Raw genomic sequence first — 17,943 nt, 5'->3', positions numbered from 1 at the left:
GTCTTATTTTTACGATTTAGTTTTAATCCAAGTGATGCGTGTGCTAAGTGAGTGAAAATCAAAGATCACACAACAGAATTGTGCGCGCTCTCTCTCTCTTTCTCTCTCTCTCTCTCTCTCTCTCTCGCTCTCCCTACCGTTAAGTAACTTGTGCATTGTTTTACTTACTTGTTTTTGACGTATCCGACCGAACTACAAACTTTCCAGTGATGTCTGTGAGAAAGGTATATTCACTCGACAAGCTCGCGCATCTGCGTCGCCGCGCGCTCAATCCACTCAGCGCGCTTTGCTTATCAACTCAAGCACATCAGCTATACAGGCGTTAATACTGAATGTTTAACATTATATTCATTGCATACATATACTTCGTAGACATCCTTAATCTCTAATAACTCCATTCTGCTGTCTGTTGTTCTGTTGTCTGTGTTTCATTGTCTGAATATGGCACTTATCACATGCTGTGTGGTATCAGCCTTTGGTATCGGGGCATTTTAACGAGTACGAGTACAGGAGCTCTGTATCGGGCCGATACCGATACCAGTATCGGTGTCAGTTCATCCCTAATTTTTTTAGTTACATTCACATTTAGTCATTTAGGTGCTTTTATCCAAAGCGACTTACAAATGAGGACAATAAAAGCAGTCAAAACTAACAAAAGAGCAACAATATATGTGCAAATGACAAGTCTCGGTTAGCCTAACACAGTACACGTAGCAAGGTGTATATATATATATATATATATTATACACGCATATACACACACACACAAACAAAGAAAAACAAGTAGATAGAATAGAAAAAATAGAAAGCTAGTGTTTGTTTTTTGTTGTTTTTTAAAATCAAGAATAAAAAATTAAAAACGATAAATATAGATAAAGTAGAATTAAAATAGAATAGAAAGTGCTAGAGTTAGAGGGTTAAATAAAGGTGGAACAGATGTGTTTTTAGTCGTTTCTTAAAGATGGTTAAGGACACAGCTGCTCGGATTGATTTGGGTAGGTCATTCCACCAGGAGGGAACAGTTAATGAAAAAGTCTGTGAAAGTCTATTAGTTCTTAATAATATTCTCGTTAGATTTCATTCAGGCTATATGTGCAAATGACAAGTCTCGGTTAGCCTAACACAGTACACGTAGCAAGGTGTATATATATATATATATATATTATACACGCATATACACACACACACACAAACAAAGAAAAACAAGTAGATAGAATAGAAAAAATAGAAAGCTAGTGTTTGTTTTTTGTTGTTTTTTTAAATCAAGAATAAAAAATTAAAAACGATAAATATAGATAAAGTAGAATTAAAATAGAATCGAAAGTGCTAGAGTTAGAGGGTTAAATAAAGGTGGAACAGATGTGTTTTTAGTCGTTTCTTGAAGATGGTTAAGGACACAGCTGCTCGGATTGATTTGGGTAGGTCATTCCACCAGGAGGGAACAGTTAATGAAAAAGTCTGTGAAAGTCTATTAGTTCTTAATAATATTCTCGTTAGATTTCATTCAGGCTTCAGAGCTGGTCATAGTACAGAGTATTCTCTATTGAGGGTTTCAAATGATATTTTATTAGGTGTAGATTCGGGTAGTCCTGTTGTTCTTCTACTGTTAGATCTCAGTGCTGCTTTCAATACGGTCGATCATGATATCCTTATTGATTGTCTTAAAGAAGAAGTTGGCATCTAGGGTCTAAGGAAATATTAGGAAATATTTTTGATAAGCACGGTATAAATTACCGTATGTAAATTTATTTCCCTATAAAACGTGGGGAGCAATCTTCTCTTGACTCTTTGTATAACAGTTTGGCTGATGGGAAGTGTTGGTTAGTTTGTTATCTTTGGTCAGAAAGGATGTGGTATGGATTCTAATGACAACTTGTTACTGTTTCCTGGGGAAAAACTTTCCTTTGTGAAAAACCTTGGCTTTATTTTTGACTTTGAGCTTAAATTTGATCATTAAATAAATGCTAAAAAAAATTTAATTCTAAAAAAATATTTGTTAAAAATAGTTTGTTTTTTATCTTAGATATATAGCCAAGTTGAAGTTTATCCTCTCTTTCAATGATTTGGAGAAGGTTGTGTCTTCTCGTTTGGATTACTGTAACGCTTTGTATCTGGGTGTGAGTCAGGCCTCCCTCTCTGGCCTGCAACTGGTTTAGAACTCAGCTGCTAGGCTTTTAACTGGTACAAAAAAAGAGACCATATTACTCCTGTATTGATTTCATTACATCGGTTACCTATTCGATACAGAATCAAGTATAAAGTGTTATATGTTTTCAAATATCTCCATGGCTTGGCACCGGAGTATATTTCTGATTTAATTAGTTTACATCAACCTTGGAGATCTCTTCGCTCCAATGATCAGCTGTGTCTGACGGTTCCTCGATCGCGCTTGAAATGTAGAGGTGATAGAGCTTTTTCCGTAGCAGCTCCTAGACTATGGAATGAGCTCCCTCTGTCCTTAAAAACATCTCCTACTCTAGGGTCATTTCAAAGGGTGTTAAAAACATATGTATTTTCCTTAGTTTTTAATTGTTACGGGGCGACAGAGACGTGAAGCGAACGGATCCATGTGCATGCTTTTATTAAGAGACGTGGTCATAAAAGGCATGGGTCAAACAATGGCAAACAGGTACAACACAGGCAAAACAAAGAGTAATCCTAGGACAAGCGTGGGTCTTCGATAGGCAAACAGAGTCCAGAGGGCTTGACAAAAGGGGTAATCCGTAATACACAGGCAAAGATCTTCACACAGGAAAATAAGCAAGGCAAGACTAGACTAGACTGATCTATGAACTAGACCGGGGACTAGAAACTAAGACAGGGAAATGGCTCCGTAAAGTGCTATCACTTGGAGAGCGATAAACGCAGACAATACTCAGTGACTTGAGCAGGCTCTGAGTGGGTGTTATATAGTGTGTGTAATAGCTTTCAGGTGAGCATGTGATTGGTTACAGCTGTGTGCAATCAGTGCAATGGATGATGGGAAATGTAGTCCAGGGTATAGTGTAACAGTCTGTGTAGTTCGAGAATCCATGTAGTGAGCGGGTGACCTCTGGTGGTGAGTGAACGGAAGTTCATAGACCGGATTCGTGACATTAATAATGTGTTGTAAACTATGTATTTTTGCTTGTATGTATTTGTTTATTTTTGTTATTTTCATGTACAGCACTTTGGTATCCATTGTGGTTTTTGAAAGTGCTCTAGAAATGAAGTTGAGTTGAGTTAAGTTGAGTTGAGTTGAGTTATGAACAACAAATTTTCGAACACGATAAAAGCTCATTGTGGTTTCTCAGTTTGATAGATTTGGGCATTCATAAACAATGAAAAACACAGGCATTTAGAGTTTCTGCTAGCAATTCCTATATAGAAAAATCACTTCCTGCCCTCCAGCTGCATATCGCGCCACAGCAATGATGTCTTGTGCAAACAACCTATTAAACGTAAACACAGCTTTTGAGTCTTAATCAGGTTTTCCACATATACATACTGGTCCTGATAATCTTAAATTCTACTTACCGTTTGCTCCATTTCTGCAAATCATTTTTTTGTGAATGAATGACTTGCTCTACCTGTTGCTTTGGTCTTCATCAACACCAAATGTTGATAGAATTCGGACATTTGCACCACCTGCTGGTGAGTAACTAACAGCAGATGGACATCATGCATCGGTACTCTACTGCTATTTCTGCAGTTCCCGGATGTGCAATGCTGAATTTTCTGCCGAATCTGAACCACTGAATTTATGGTAGAGAATTTGTAAAGTGAAATAAAATGGACTGAAAATTGCCTGTCGAATATTTTTCATCATATTTTTAAACAGACTGAATATTTCGGAAGTGAACTCTGGAAGGTGAATATGAATTATTGAATTTTTAATTATGAAAATGTGTGAAATGTTTTGAATTGAAATATTCCCAGTTTAAATAAACAACTATGTTAAATTTCAGACCCTAAAAATGCAAACCCTGAAAATACAAGGCATTAAAATGCAAGCACTGTTAATGCAATGCAATATTTATTTTCAGTTAGTGCAATTCAACATGCTTTTTTTTTTGTTTCAAAGACATTTAATAGCTTTCAGGTGAGCATGTGATTGGTTACAGCTGTGTGCAATCAGTGCAATGGATGATGGGAAATGTAGTCCAGGGTATAGTGTAACAGTCTGTGTAGTGCGAGAGTCCATGTAGTGAGCGGGTGACCTCTGGTGGTGAGTGAACGGAAGTTCATAGACCGGATTCGTGACATTAATAATGTGTTGTAAATTATGTATTTTTGCTTGTATGTATTTGTTTATTTTTGTTATTTTCATGTACAGCACTTTGGTATCCATTGTGGTTTTTGAAAGTGCTCTAGAAATGAAGTTGAGTTGAGTTAAGTTGAGTTGAGTTATGAACAACAAATTTTCGTACACGATAAAAGCTCATTGTGGTTTCTCAGTTTGATAGATTTGGGCATTCATAAACAATGAAAAACACAGGCATTTAGAGTTTCTGCTAGCAATTCCTATATAGAAAAATCACTTCCTGCCCTCCAGCTGCATATCGCGCCACAGCAATGATGTCTTGTGCAAACAACCTATTAAACGTAAACACAGCTTTTGAGTCTTAATCAGGTTTTCCACATATACATACTGGTCCTGATAATCTTAAATTCTACTTACCGTTTGCTCCATTTCTGCAAATCATTTTTTTGTGAATGAATGACTTGCTCTACCTGTTGCTTTGGTCTTCATCAACACCAAATGTTGATAGAATTCGGACATTTGCACCACCTGCTGGTGAGTAACTAACAGCAGATGGACATCATGCATCGGTACTCTACTGCTATTTCTGCAGTTCCCGGATGTGCAATGCTGAATTTTCTGCCGAATCTGAACCACTGAATTTATGGTAGAGAATTCCTAGACTATGGAATGAGCTCCCTCTGTCCTTAAAAACATCTCCTACTCTAGGGTCATTTCAAAGGGTGTTAAAAACATATGTATTTTCCTTAGTTTTTAATTGTTACGGGGCGACAGAGACGTGAAGCGAACGGATCCATGTGCATGCTTTTATTAAGAGACGTGGTCATAAAAGGCATGGGTCAAACAATGGCAAACAGGTACAACACAGGCAAGACAAAGAGTAATCCTAGGACAAGCGTGGGTCTTCGATAGGCAAACAGAGTCCAGAGGGCTTGACAAAAGGGGTAATCCGTAATACACAGGCAAAGATCTTCACACAGGAAAATAAGCAAGGCAAGACTAGACTAGACTGATCTATGAACTAGACCGGGGACTAGAAACTAAGACAGGGAAATGGCTCCGTAAAGTGCTATCACTTGGAGAGCGATAAACGCAGACAATACTCAGTGACTTGAGCAGGCTCTGAGTGGGTGTTATATAGTGTGTGTAATAGCTTTCAGGTGAGCATGTGATTGGTTACAGCTGTGTGCAATCAGTGCAATGGATGATGGGAAATGTAGTCCAGGGTATAGTGTAACAGTCTGTGTAGTGCGAGAGTCCATGTAGTGAGCGGGTGACCTCTGGTGGTGAGTGAACGGAAGTTCATAGACCGGATTCGTGACATTAATAATGTGTTGTAAACTATGTATTTTTGCTTGTATGTATTTGTTTATTTTTGTTATTTTCATGTACAGCACTTTGGTATCCATTGTGGTTTTTGAAAGTGCTCTAGAAATGAAGTTGAGTTGAGTTAAGTTGAGTTGAGTTATGAACAACAAATTTTCGAACACGATAAAAGCTCATTGTGGTTTCTCAGTTTGATAGATTTGGGCATTCATAAACAATGAAAAACACAGGCATTTAGAGTTTCTGCTAGCAATTCCTATATAGAAAAATCACTTCCTGCCCTCCAGCTGCATATCGCGCCACAGCAATGATGTCTTGTGCAAACAACCTATTAAACGTAAACACAGCTTTTGAGTCTTAATCAGGTTTTCCACATATACATACTGGTCCTGATAATCTTAAGTTCTACTTACCGCTTGCTCCATTTCTGCAAATCATTTTTTTGTGAATGAATGACTTGCTCTACCTGTTGCTTTGGTCTTCATCAACACCAAATGTTGATAGAATTCGGACATTTGCACCACCTGCTGGTGAGTAACTAACAGCAGATGGACATCATGCATCGGTACTCTACTGCTATTTCTGCAGTTCCCGGATGTGCAATGCTGAATTTTCTGCCGAATCTGAACCACTGAATTTATGGTAGAGAATTTGTAAAGTGAAATAAAATGGACTGAAAATTGCCTGTCGAATATTTTTCATCATATTTTTAAACAGACTGAATATTTCGGAAGTGAACTCTGGAAGGTGAATATGAATTATTGAATTTTTAATTATGAAAATGTGTGAAATGTTTTGAATTGAAATATTCCCAGTTTAAATAAACAACTATGTTAAATTTCAGACCCTAAAAATGCAAACCCTGAAAATACAAGGCATTAAAATGCAAGCACTGTTAATGCAATGCAATATTTATTTTCAGTTAGTGCAATTCAACATGCTTTTTTTTTTGTTTCAAAGACATTTGTCATTATTTTTCTTCCATACATCTAATGTTGTTTTTAGTTCATATTTATTGCATTATTTCAGTATCATGCGTGTTAAAAAATAAAGTTCACTGCGCTCAACTTTAGTTTAGGATGCATAGATCAATCAGCACATCATATTCTATTACGGGATCCACACTCGCTTAATCTTCTTAATCACTTTCGATTTATTTTAATTTTGCAACAGAGCAAACAACAATCAAACGTTTCGGCAGTAAGCCTTCTTCAGTGAATCATACGGTGACATTCCCTACAAGAGTTCTTAAAAAAAAAATGAAGTCCAAAGATCACCCGGTGAAAAGTCACATAACAGTTGTTACTGATCACGAACTTAATTGACCAATCAATCAAGCAATTTCAGGACAAACAACCAAAGATAATTCCAAAATATTAAACACATAAAAATAACATACTAATATAGGCACAAAAGAAAAGGATATAACACAAATAATTCATAAAAAATAAAACAAAATTTGGAAGAGTTGGTAGAATTCGGTAATTTTCTCAATTCCAAATTGACATCTATTTCATTTTCAATGGAGCGAGACCAAAACACTACCCATTTTTTGGATGCGTTAATGGTGAAGGACCACAAAAAATTAAGAACCACTGTCTTCCGGAAACCAACAGATAGAAACACAATTCTTGCGACGGATAGTTTTCACCCTCTCTAATTAAAGAAGGGTGTCACGATAAGGGGGTTTGTCTTGGTTCTCTCCGGACTCCATTCCCCATAAACCCCTGCCTAGGAACTCATTATTGCACCACACCTGTTTCCTATCAGTGACACTATTAAGGTTGCACTCATCCACACACACATTGCTGATTATTGTTTGATAATTCCAAAATATTAAACACATAAAAATAACATACTAATATAGGCACAAAAGAAAAGGATATAACACAAATAATTCATAAAAAATAAAACAAAATTTGGAAGAGTTGGTAGAATTCGGTAATTTTCTCAATTCCAAATTGACATCTATTTCATTTTCAATGGAGCGAGACCAAAACACTACCCATTTTTTGGATGCGTTAATGGTGAAGGACCACAAAAAATTAAGAACCACTGTCTTCCGGAAACCAACAGATAGAAACACAATTCTTGCGACGGATAGTTTTCACCCTCTCTAATTAAAGAAGGGTGTCACGATAAGGGGGTTTGTCTTGGTTCTCTCCGGACTCCATTCCCCATAAACCCCTGCCTAGGAACTCATTATTGCACCACACCTGTTTCCTATCAGTGACACTATTAAGGTTGCACTCATCCACACACACATTGCTGATTATTGTTTAGCCTGTACCCTGTTCAGAGTCTCTGTGTTTCCTTGCCTTGCCTTCTTGTTTTTTTTACCTTGGACTGTTTATTGAATTGCTCTTTTGTCTCGCCCTGGATTGTACCTGTTTGCTGGTGTTTGACCCTGCCTGTTTTGACCACTCTTGTGAATAAAAGCTGCATTTGGATCCTCAACTCCGTTGTCACACCTCCCGCGTTACAGAGGGTTTGCCATTGAGTCAGTTTCATCGACTACGTAGAATCTGTGATTCGGAAGACAATCTCGCATATTGTTTAGTCAATTTGAAACTCGTGGATATCCACACGCTTGGCTTCAATCGGCATATGATAATGTTAAAGTGTTAAATAGACAACAATTATTACACAAAGCTAATAAAAAAACAAAAATCTTTTTCTTGCGACGGATAGTTTTCACCCTCTCTAATTAAAGAAGGGTGTCACGATAAGGGGGTTTGTCTTGGTTCTCTCCGGACTCCATTCCCCATAAACCCCTGCCTAGGAACTCATTATTGCACCACACCTGTTTCCTATCAGTGACACTATTAAGGTTGCACTCATCCACACACACATTGCTGATTATTGTTTAGCCTGTACCCTGTTCAGAGTCTCTGTGTTTCCTTGCCTTGCCTTCTTGTTTTTTTTACCTTGGACTGTTTATTGAATTGCTCTTTTGTCTCGCCCTGGATTGTACCTGTTTGCTGGTGTTTGACCCTGCCTGTTTTGACCACTCTTGTGAATAAAAGCTCCATTTGGATCCTCAACTCCGTTGTCACACCTCCCGCGTTACAGAGGGTTTGCCATTGAGTCAGTTTCATCGACTACGTAGAATCTGTGATTCGGAAGACAATCTCGCATATTGTTTAGTCAATTTGAAGCTCGTGGATATCCACACGCTTGGCTTCAGTCGGCATATGATAATGTTAAAGTGTTAAATAGACAACAATTATTACACAAAGCTAATAAAAAAACTAAAATCTTTTTCAGTTAAATGTGTTCTGATTTCTAGCGAACAGTCTTATCAGATCAAGGAAATTATAACAAAATATTGGAATATTCTTTCAACTGACCCTTCTTTAGTTTATATTTTTAAAAATGATCCTTTGTTTATTTACAAAATATCAAATAATACAGCCAATAGGTTGTTTGTCCGGTCAATTAAGTTCGTGATCATTAACACCTGTTATGTGACTTTTCACTGGGTGATCTTTGGACTTCTTTTGTAAGAACTCTTGTAGGGAATGTCACTGTATGATTCACTGAAGAAGGCTTACTGCTGAAACGTTTGATTGTTGTTTTCCCTGTTGCAAAATTAAAATAAATCAAAAGTTATTAAGAAGAGTAAGCGAGTGCGGATCCCTTATTAGAATAGTATCATGCGTGTTACCATGATGGTGTTTAGTATTTGTGTGAATGACACTGTTCACCTTCTATTTGTTAGTATCTCTCTCCTCAGCTTGTGGAAAAGCTGTTTGTAATGAGCTTTGATTCATCATGTGACTTTCTTATCACCACCTGTTTTTGGTGGTTATCAGTGTATTACAAAACAAATATTAGTAATTCAGTAGGTTGGTATATTAACAGTACATCAGTTAATGAAATATGTTTTTTATTGTGAATTTAAGTTAAGTCTGTAAAATCTAAAATGTTGCTACCATATTTTTTACAGATGAAATTCTGGCAAACACAGCTGCTGGTATTTTACCATAAATGTCACTGATTATTTGTTACAGTGTGTGTTAAGAAAGAAAGACATACTGTATCACATACCCCACTATTGTAATGCACATTGACTGAGAGGTTGTACTTACAGTTAATGGTAAAGTACAGAAGCAGAGGAAACAGACTCTTAATCAAACCACTGCTCATAACCTCTTCTTCTGTCTCTTCTGTGAACACTGGACTCCTCTTCCTTTGGCAAAACCCGAAAACTTGAGTCCAGGGCTTTCCCACTCTCCTTTTTTTAAATAAAATGATCTCTGAAAATCATGCTGATGTGAAAAAGAAGAGTCTCAATCTCAGTGACTGGATGTGTCTTCATGTTATCTGCACCTGTAAACATACCTGTGGACTAAATGAAAAACTTGAGACATGGAAAATGAGAAAGGTGCAAGAACAGCGTAACTCGTTGGGCAAGATACCTCACGTCAACTGGAATGAACCTGTAAGACCTGTTTGAAAATTACAGTTGCATGTGGTTTATGAGACTATGTGAAAGTATGTCAAATGGGGAGGTGCAGTAATTATATGTATTAACTATTATTGAGAAAGTAAAATTATTTTAGATCGTGGGTTCCCCCTGCCTCTTTAATCGGCACCACTAAGGTACCCTTCCGGTCCCCCACCCACCCCCAGAACCCAATTTCTACAAAGGGGGACCCCCAAACCATCCCACTAAATGACTGCACAAACATCATTAATATTTAAATACAATTTTAAAGACTCCCAAACAAAATACATTATCCAAGCAGATAAGTTTGTGCCAGCAATTAATTGTCACATGAAATGTAAATGTTTACCCTGAAGATGGCAGAAGAGTGTCTTACAGGCAGCCTCTGGACAAACAGAACTAAAATTAAGAACACCCAAAACGAGTGTTTGTTGTCTGATGTGGACCAATAAAGCCGGACATAATATGTAAAAATAATTAAAGTAAAATATAATAATAATAGGCCTAATAATAATAATAATAATAATAATGGCTTAAATTAATATTTTCAAAGAACATAGCCAAATCTACAAATAGCTAAGGAACAATTCCTCTCTTCATTACCAATCAAAACCACTAATTTTTAGAGCTGATGGTCCTTCTGTGTAAAATAAAACAAAGAGTTATGTTGTTTAAAATCCAAAATTTTAAAATATGGATGGTGGGTTAGTAATATAAAATATTACATTAGTAATATAAAATACTAAACCAGTTGTTCTTTTTAAAATTGACAATTTAATTGAATAGTTGAATACCAGTCAAAGGAGAATCCCAGTAAATATAGTTTATGACACATATGTGAATATATACTTAATTTCCTATATTTGAACTGAATATTTGTCATAATGGACTAGGTGCACAAGATGGCATCTATCAACTTCCGGGATATGAGTGTGCGCATCAGTACTTCCATTCTTTTTTTTGCAAAAACATACAACATACGGTGAACACAAAACAACAGTAGAACAGCAATGATAATAACAGCAATGAAAATAAACAGCAATGGCAATCTGAATAATGGTAGTAGTATTTAATAGGCCCTAGCATGCATAATAATAATAATAATAATAATAATACTAAAGATGGTGATGATAACAATAATACCCTGTGATGACGGCAACAGTAATATCAATAATAATAAACGTAATAATAATAATAAAGATGTAATAACATAGTAATAATAATAATAATGTAATAATGACACAAACCCAACACATACCACACCTATCCTAGCTTCTGTGTCAGTGTTCATGTTTTTTTGTTTTTTTCCCCATTCATGGTAAGATTACTACATGTATATGTATGTATGCCTAAGCTGAGGTGGTGCATTAAAAGAAGGGTGTGGTGCATTAAAATCAGCATTAAAAAATTAAAATTAAGTGCATTAAAAACATCTGTGGTATATGTTGGGTGCAGATTTTATTTAGTTATATTTATATATTTTAAGTATATTTATTTAGTGTTATGATCTTCATTAAACCGTTACCGTCTTTATACCAAATATCATTCCATCAACATCATCTTATTACTGCTCAATGTTTCTATGATATTATTAATAATAATAATAATAATAATATTGAAAACACTCAAAGTATTACTAAAACCTACATAAATAAATATGTATAATAATATGTGAATATATAAATAATTAGGATGAGTGTGTCAGGGTTGAATGAGGTCTGATCTGGAGTGTTGTGGTTCCGAAGTATAGTTGTAAGGAGGTGAAAATGTTCTAAGGAGATGTAGTCTGTGAGCAAATATTTCCAATGCGTTATGTGAATAATGTTTCGGGATTTCCAGTTCAAGAAAATCGTTTTCTTGGCTACGAGGAGTATCCTTTTGTTTGTTATTTCCTGATTGAGAGTTGATAGATCACCCAGTAGACAGAGTAAGGGGGATAATGGGATGTTGCAGCCCAGGAGGCAGGATAGGGATTCAGTGATGTCTTTCCAAAAGTGTTTAATATAGCGCTTTTAACAATACAGATTGTGTCAAAGCAACTGAACAAGACAAGTTGCTATCTAATGTAATACCCAGATTTTGACTGTAGAGGAAGTAACCGTACATCCTTCTAGTTGCAAATTGTAATCCATGAGATTTGGTGTACTGTCTTTTGGTCCAATAATTAATATCTCTGTTTTATCCAAATTTAATAGGAGAAAATTATTGGTCATCCAATCTTTTACATTTTTAACACACTCTGTTAGCTTCGATAATTTAGATGTTTCATCTGGTCTTGTTGAGATATGGTAATACGCAGCATGCACGATACAAGGAAATGGTCAGTAATATCATCTTATGTTGTGACACAATCTTATGTTGTGTTTGTGGTGTGTGGATTCCTCTGATGAGTGGGTTCTGGCAGATGGTTGCTGCTAAGGGTTCAATGAAGATGGTGAACAAAGAAGGAGAGAGCGGGCATCCTTGCCTAGTCCCCCTGTGCAGTGTGAAGCTTTGTGATGGTAGTTCATTGGTGGTGACTGTGTCAGAAGGTGTTGTGTATAAAATCTTGATACAATTAAAAAAACGACTCCCCAAAGCCAAATTTTTGTAATGTGGTGATTAAAAAGTTCCAGTTGACTCTGTCGAAAGCTTTTTCTGCATCTAAAGTGACTATAATGGTGTTTTCCTGTTGTAGTGATGAATAATGGATTAAATCGTATAGTCTGCGTGAGTTGTTGGATGCCTGCCTACCTTTGATGAAACCGGTCTGATCTGGGTGGATTATGAATGGGATATTTTTTTCAATTCTATGTGCAAGAACTTTACTGATTATTTTGATGTCTACGTTGATGAGAGATATACGTAGGACGGTAGTTTTACGGAAGGGTTGGATCTTTATTAGGTTTGAGGATGAGTGAAATAGTGGCTGTGTTCGTGTGAACTGGTAATCTTAAGTTTTCTTTTATTTCTATTATTGCTCTGATGAATAATGGAGATAAAATTGACTAGAAGTGTTTATAGAACTCAGCAGGGAAGCCATCGGGTCCTGGTGTTTTATTGTTAAGGATTCGGCTCAGGGCGATATTAAGTTATTTTTCTGTGATTGGTTTGTCCAGTGCGTTGATTTGTTCTGTGTTAAGTTTTAGGAGTTGAATATTATTGAAAAATGAATTAATATCCTCTTGTCCTGTGTTATTATCAGATGAATAAAGTTTATCATAGATGTTTCGGAAAATTGTATTTATTTCTTGTGGAGAGTTGGTAGGCTTCCCTGCTGAGTCCTTAATAGTTGCAATTCAATCATGACAACTCTCTGAACATTTTAGCATGGTGATGGATATGACAATGTTAATGTATTTGGACTTGGTGTAACAGATCTGCTACGCTGCTGCTGAATTGCTGCTGCTGTTGGTTATTGCTGTAGTTGTAGATTATTGCTGTTGCTGCAAGCAAGTACAGGAACTTGCTACTGCCAATGCATACGGCGATACAGTGCCATGAGTATGTCACAGTGTCTGGTTGTGGTGCCCTGAACTGGCCACTTGAGGGCGCTATCCTGTTTCTATGTTTTATGTGTTTAACTCCATTTCCCATAATCCCTTGCTTGTCACTTCTGTTCTTATCATGAGCACCTGTTAATCATTCCTGATCATTATCACCGGTTGTTAATTACTCATCATCTCATCTATATATACCATGCTCACTCTGTCTGTCATTGCTACTACATTGTATTTGTCTTCTCAGTCCTGATGTTGTCTGTAGTTTACCGAGTATCTGTTCCTTGTGTTTGGATTACCTTTTGGACACATTTTGTTCCATTTTGATATTTTGTCACTTTCAATAAAACTGCAACTGGATCTTACCTTGTCTCTCCGTGCATTTCATGACAGAGTATTTAAGACATACTGCTGCTGCACAAATAGCATATAAAATAACCCCGTAGTAGATGTATACAGGTGGAGCTGTGGAAGGTGGAGGGTTTCAGAGAACTCTGAAAGCGCACTGCAGGAATCTCAAGTGAATGCGAGCCAGCCATATAAATGCAAGGCAGTAAGCTCATTGGCTGTATATGCAGCATGAACCAATCAGCTTGTGCCAAGTCGTTTAACTCTCTGAATATCATCACATACGTTAACACCCCGTCAGAATGTGCCATCTAGAGTTTCATGACTGAACTATATATTTCAATCATGACAACTCTGAACATTTTAGCATGGTGATGCATATGACAGTTTTAATGTATTTGGTCTTGGCGGAACAGATCTGCTACGCTGCTGATGAATTGCTGCTGCTGTTGGTTATCGCTGTAGTTGTAGATTATTGCTGCTGCTGCAAGCAAGTACAGGAACTTGCTACTGCCAATGCATATGGCGATACGGTGCCATGAGTATTTAAGTCATACTGCTGCTGCACAAATAGCATATAAAATAACCTCCAACAAAGCTGGAAGAAGAAACAAAACAATTAAATAAGTATGCTGCTGCTATACAATGATATGCTTAAAATCATCCCTATAAGGCAGAAGGAATATAAAAGATAAAACCCCCCAGAACAAGCAGATCTATTGCCAAGACATACAGGTGCATCTCAATAAATTAGAATGTCGTGGAAAAGTTCATTTATTTCAGTAATTCAACTCAAATTGTGAAACTCGTATATTAAATAAATTCAATGCACACAGACTGAAGTAGTTTAAGTCTTTGGTTCTTTTAATTGTGATGATTTTGGCTCACATTTAACAAAAACCCACCAATTCACTATCTCAACAAATTAGAATATGGTGACATGCCAATCAGCTAATCAACTCAAAACACCTGCAAAGGTTTCCTGAGCCTTCAAAATGGTCGCTCAGTTTGGTTCACTAGGCTACACAATCATGGGGAAGACTGCTGATCTGACAGTTGTCCAATCTTGTTTCTATTTAATACACAAGTTTCACAATTTGAGTTGAATTACTGAAATAAATGAACTTTTCCACGACATTCTAATTTATTGAGACGCACCTCTATGTACTGCTGCTGCTCTAGAGAGCCGTGAGACCGTGTGTTTGCTATCTATGTGAGCCTGTGCTGGCTTTGCTGAATGGCTTAACGCTAGTGAACTATTGCTGTGTGTACCTGATCAGTTGACCAGATAGCTTAAACTAGTGACCTGAGTTAAGTGTTTCTGGGCTAATGGAGTCCAGATAAATTAACTAGTGGCTTAACAATGTGAACCTGGGTGCTGAACCCTTAGGTTTATATAACTAATAACCTAAATAACTATGTGTGTCTGAGCCAATAACTCAAACTTACCTAGGAAAAAACGCGCACTGTTCAATACAATTCAATTCAAGTTTATTTGTATAGCGTTCTTCACGATACAAATTGTTGCAAAGCAACTTTACAGCAAATTATTGGATACCTGTATAGTTTTGTAATCGATCTATCAGTATGTCATGATCTATAGTATCGAATGCAGCACTAAGATCAAGTAAAACTAGCAATGTGATGCAGCCTTGGTCTAACGCAAGAAGCAAGTCATTTGTAATTTTAACAAGTGCAGTTTCTGTGCTATGGTGGGGCCTGAAACCTAACTGAAATTCATCATAGAGATCATTTTTTTGCAGGAAAGAGCACAATTGAGCAGATACAACTTTTTCTAAAGTTTTAGACATAAAAGGAAGATTTGAAATGGGTCTATAATTTGAGAGTTCACTCGGATCTAGTTGTGGTTTCTTAATAAGAGTCTTAATAACCGCCAGCTTGAATGGTTTTGGGATGTGACCTAAAAACAACGACGAGTTTGAGAAGTGGTTCTTCTGCTACAGGTAACAACTCTTTTAGTAATTTAGTGGGTACAGGATCTAACAGGCATGATGTTGGTTTAGATGCAGTGATAAATTTATTTAGCTCTTCCTGTCCTATAGTTGTAAAGCACTGCAGTTTATCTTTTGGCGCGATGAATGAAGCTGATGTATTATATGCTGTAGAATCTACATTTGTTATTGTATTTCTGATGTTATCTATTTTATCAGTGAAGAAATTCATAAAGTCATTGCTATTAAACTGTGAGGGAATATTTAGATCGGGTGGTGTCTGGTTATTTGTTAATCTAGCCACTGTGCTAAATAAAAACCTTGGATTGTTTTGGTTATTTTCTATGAGTTTGTGGATATGCTCGGCCCTGTCAGCTTTTAGAGCCTGTCTATAGCTGGACATACTGTTTTTCCACACAATTCTAAATACTTCCAAGTTAGTTTTTCTCCATTTGCGCTTAAGACTACGAGTTTTTTCTTGAGAGAATGGGTATTACTTGTAACAGATCGGCCAGGCTCCGCCACCACCCAATCACAACGATCCCTTTCACCTGAGTTCTGAGCACCTGCACCTCTCACTAATCGAGCACCTCATCAACCAGCCTGCATAAAAGCACACACCTCAGACACCCTCATTGTCCGGTCTTGTATACACGTAGAGGACTCAATGACTTTGCTACTACTTCCATGTGAATACTTCCTGCATTACTTACCTCCTGTGTTCCTCCTAGTGTCTCCTGTTCCTCCTAGTTCCCGGATCGCTGAGGTGTGTGCTCCTCCTGCCTGCATTCCAGCTCCTGTAAAGCCAAAGGACTCGGCTTCCTCCACACATCATATCCTTTGAACTATTCCACGAACGACTCATTCACCATCCCATCCTTTGGACCCTATCCCTGTACTCTCTGTGACCAAATAAACCAGTTTTATATATACTAACATGTTGCGTCAGACCTCTTCCGTTACATTACTGTTGTACCATGGCGCAGTATGTTTTTCTCTAACCTTTTTCAATTTGATGGGGGCAACAGCTTCTAATGTATTAGAGAAGATAGTGCCCATGTTGCTAGTCATTTCATCTAGTTCATGTGTATTTATGGGTACACAGAGCAGTTGAGATAAATCAGGCAGGTTATTTGTGAATCTGTCTTTAGTGGCTGGAACAATAGTTCTGCCTGGACGATAATGTGGAGCCATATAGTTAATATCAATAATATGCAGCATGCACGAAACAAGGAAATGGTCAGTAACATCATCACTTTGAGGTACGATATCTATATCAGAAAGATCAATTCCATGCGATATAATTAAATCTAGCGTATGATTAAAACGATGAGTGGGCCCGGTGACGTTTTGCTTGACTCCAAAAGAGTTTATTAGGTCAGTAAATGCAAGCCCTAATGCATCATTTGTATTATCAACGTTAATGTTAATATCTCAGACAATTAGCGCTTTATCAACAGTAACCAATAGGTCTGAGAGGAAATCTGCAAATTCTTTTAGGAAATCTGTATTTCTGGTGATCTAAACACAGTAGCCAGAGCAAGAGATACGATTAATTTATTTTGCATATCTGACAATGTAACATTAAGCATAAGCATTTCGAATGAGTTAAACCTGCATCATGTCTTCTGAGTAACATTGAGAATATCACTATATATTGTTGCAACACCGCAGCCACGGCCAGTCTGACGGGGCTCATGCTTATAACAGTAGCTTGGTGGAGTAGACTCATTTAGACCAATATAATCATTTGGTTTTAGCCAGGTTTCAGTAAAGCAGAGTACATCAAAACTATTATCTGTGATCATTTAATTTACAATAACTGCTTTGGGTGAGAGTGAACTAATGTTTAAAAAATTGTTTTTGTTCATTTATTTTACATTTTTCTGGTTTAATCCTGATCAGATTTGTTCTAGATCCTGCATTAAATGTATATTTTGACCTCACTATTCGGGGAACAGACACAGTCTGTCACGGTTAGTGGGTCAGTGTGCTCATTCCTGTGTGTGTGTGTGTGTGTGTGTTGCGTCTGGCAACCCCGGCTCCTGATCAGGGTTCACCTGAAGCCTATCTGGGCTGCCTTTATCTGGCTCGCTGTTTCACGGTCCTTTGTCAGTTCGTTGTCTCGCTCACCACTGTTTGTTC

General features: G+C 37.1%; 1 protein-coding gene across 1 annotated transcript in view; it reads right to left on the bottom strand.

The window, feature by feature from the left end:
• crfb16 (cytokine receptor family member B16) overlaps window positions 1-9,827 on the bottom strand; it is a 34,620-nt gene extending 24,793 nt beyond the window's left edge. The window contains exon 1 of the mRNA XM_016254394.1: window positions 9,661-9,827. Within this exon, the coding sequence (XP_016109880.1) occupies window positions 9,661-9,718 (58 nt within the window). The 5' untranslated portion in view covers window positions 9,719-9,827. The remainder of the gene's footprint in view (window positions 1-9,660) is intronic.
• Window positions 9,828-17,943: the final 8,116 nt, after the last annotated feature.

This window comes from Sinocyclocheilus grahami, unplaced genomic scaffold, assembly GCF_001515645.1.
Source record: "Sinocyclocheilus grahami isolate Dianchi unplaced genomic scaffold, SAMN03320097.WGS_v1.1 scaffold1242.1, whole genome shotgun sequence".
Lineage (NCBI taxonomy): Eukaryota > Metazoa > Chordata > Actinopteri > Cypriniformes > Cyprinidae > Sinocyclocheilus > Sinocyclocheilus grahami.
Note: the sequence above shows the minus strand (reverse complement) of the source record. Positions and strands in the feature narration are given on the sequence as shown.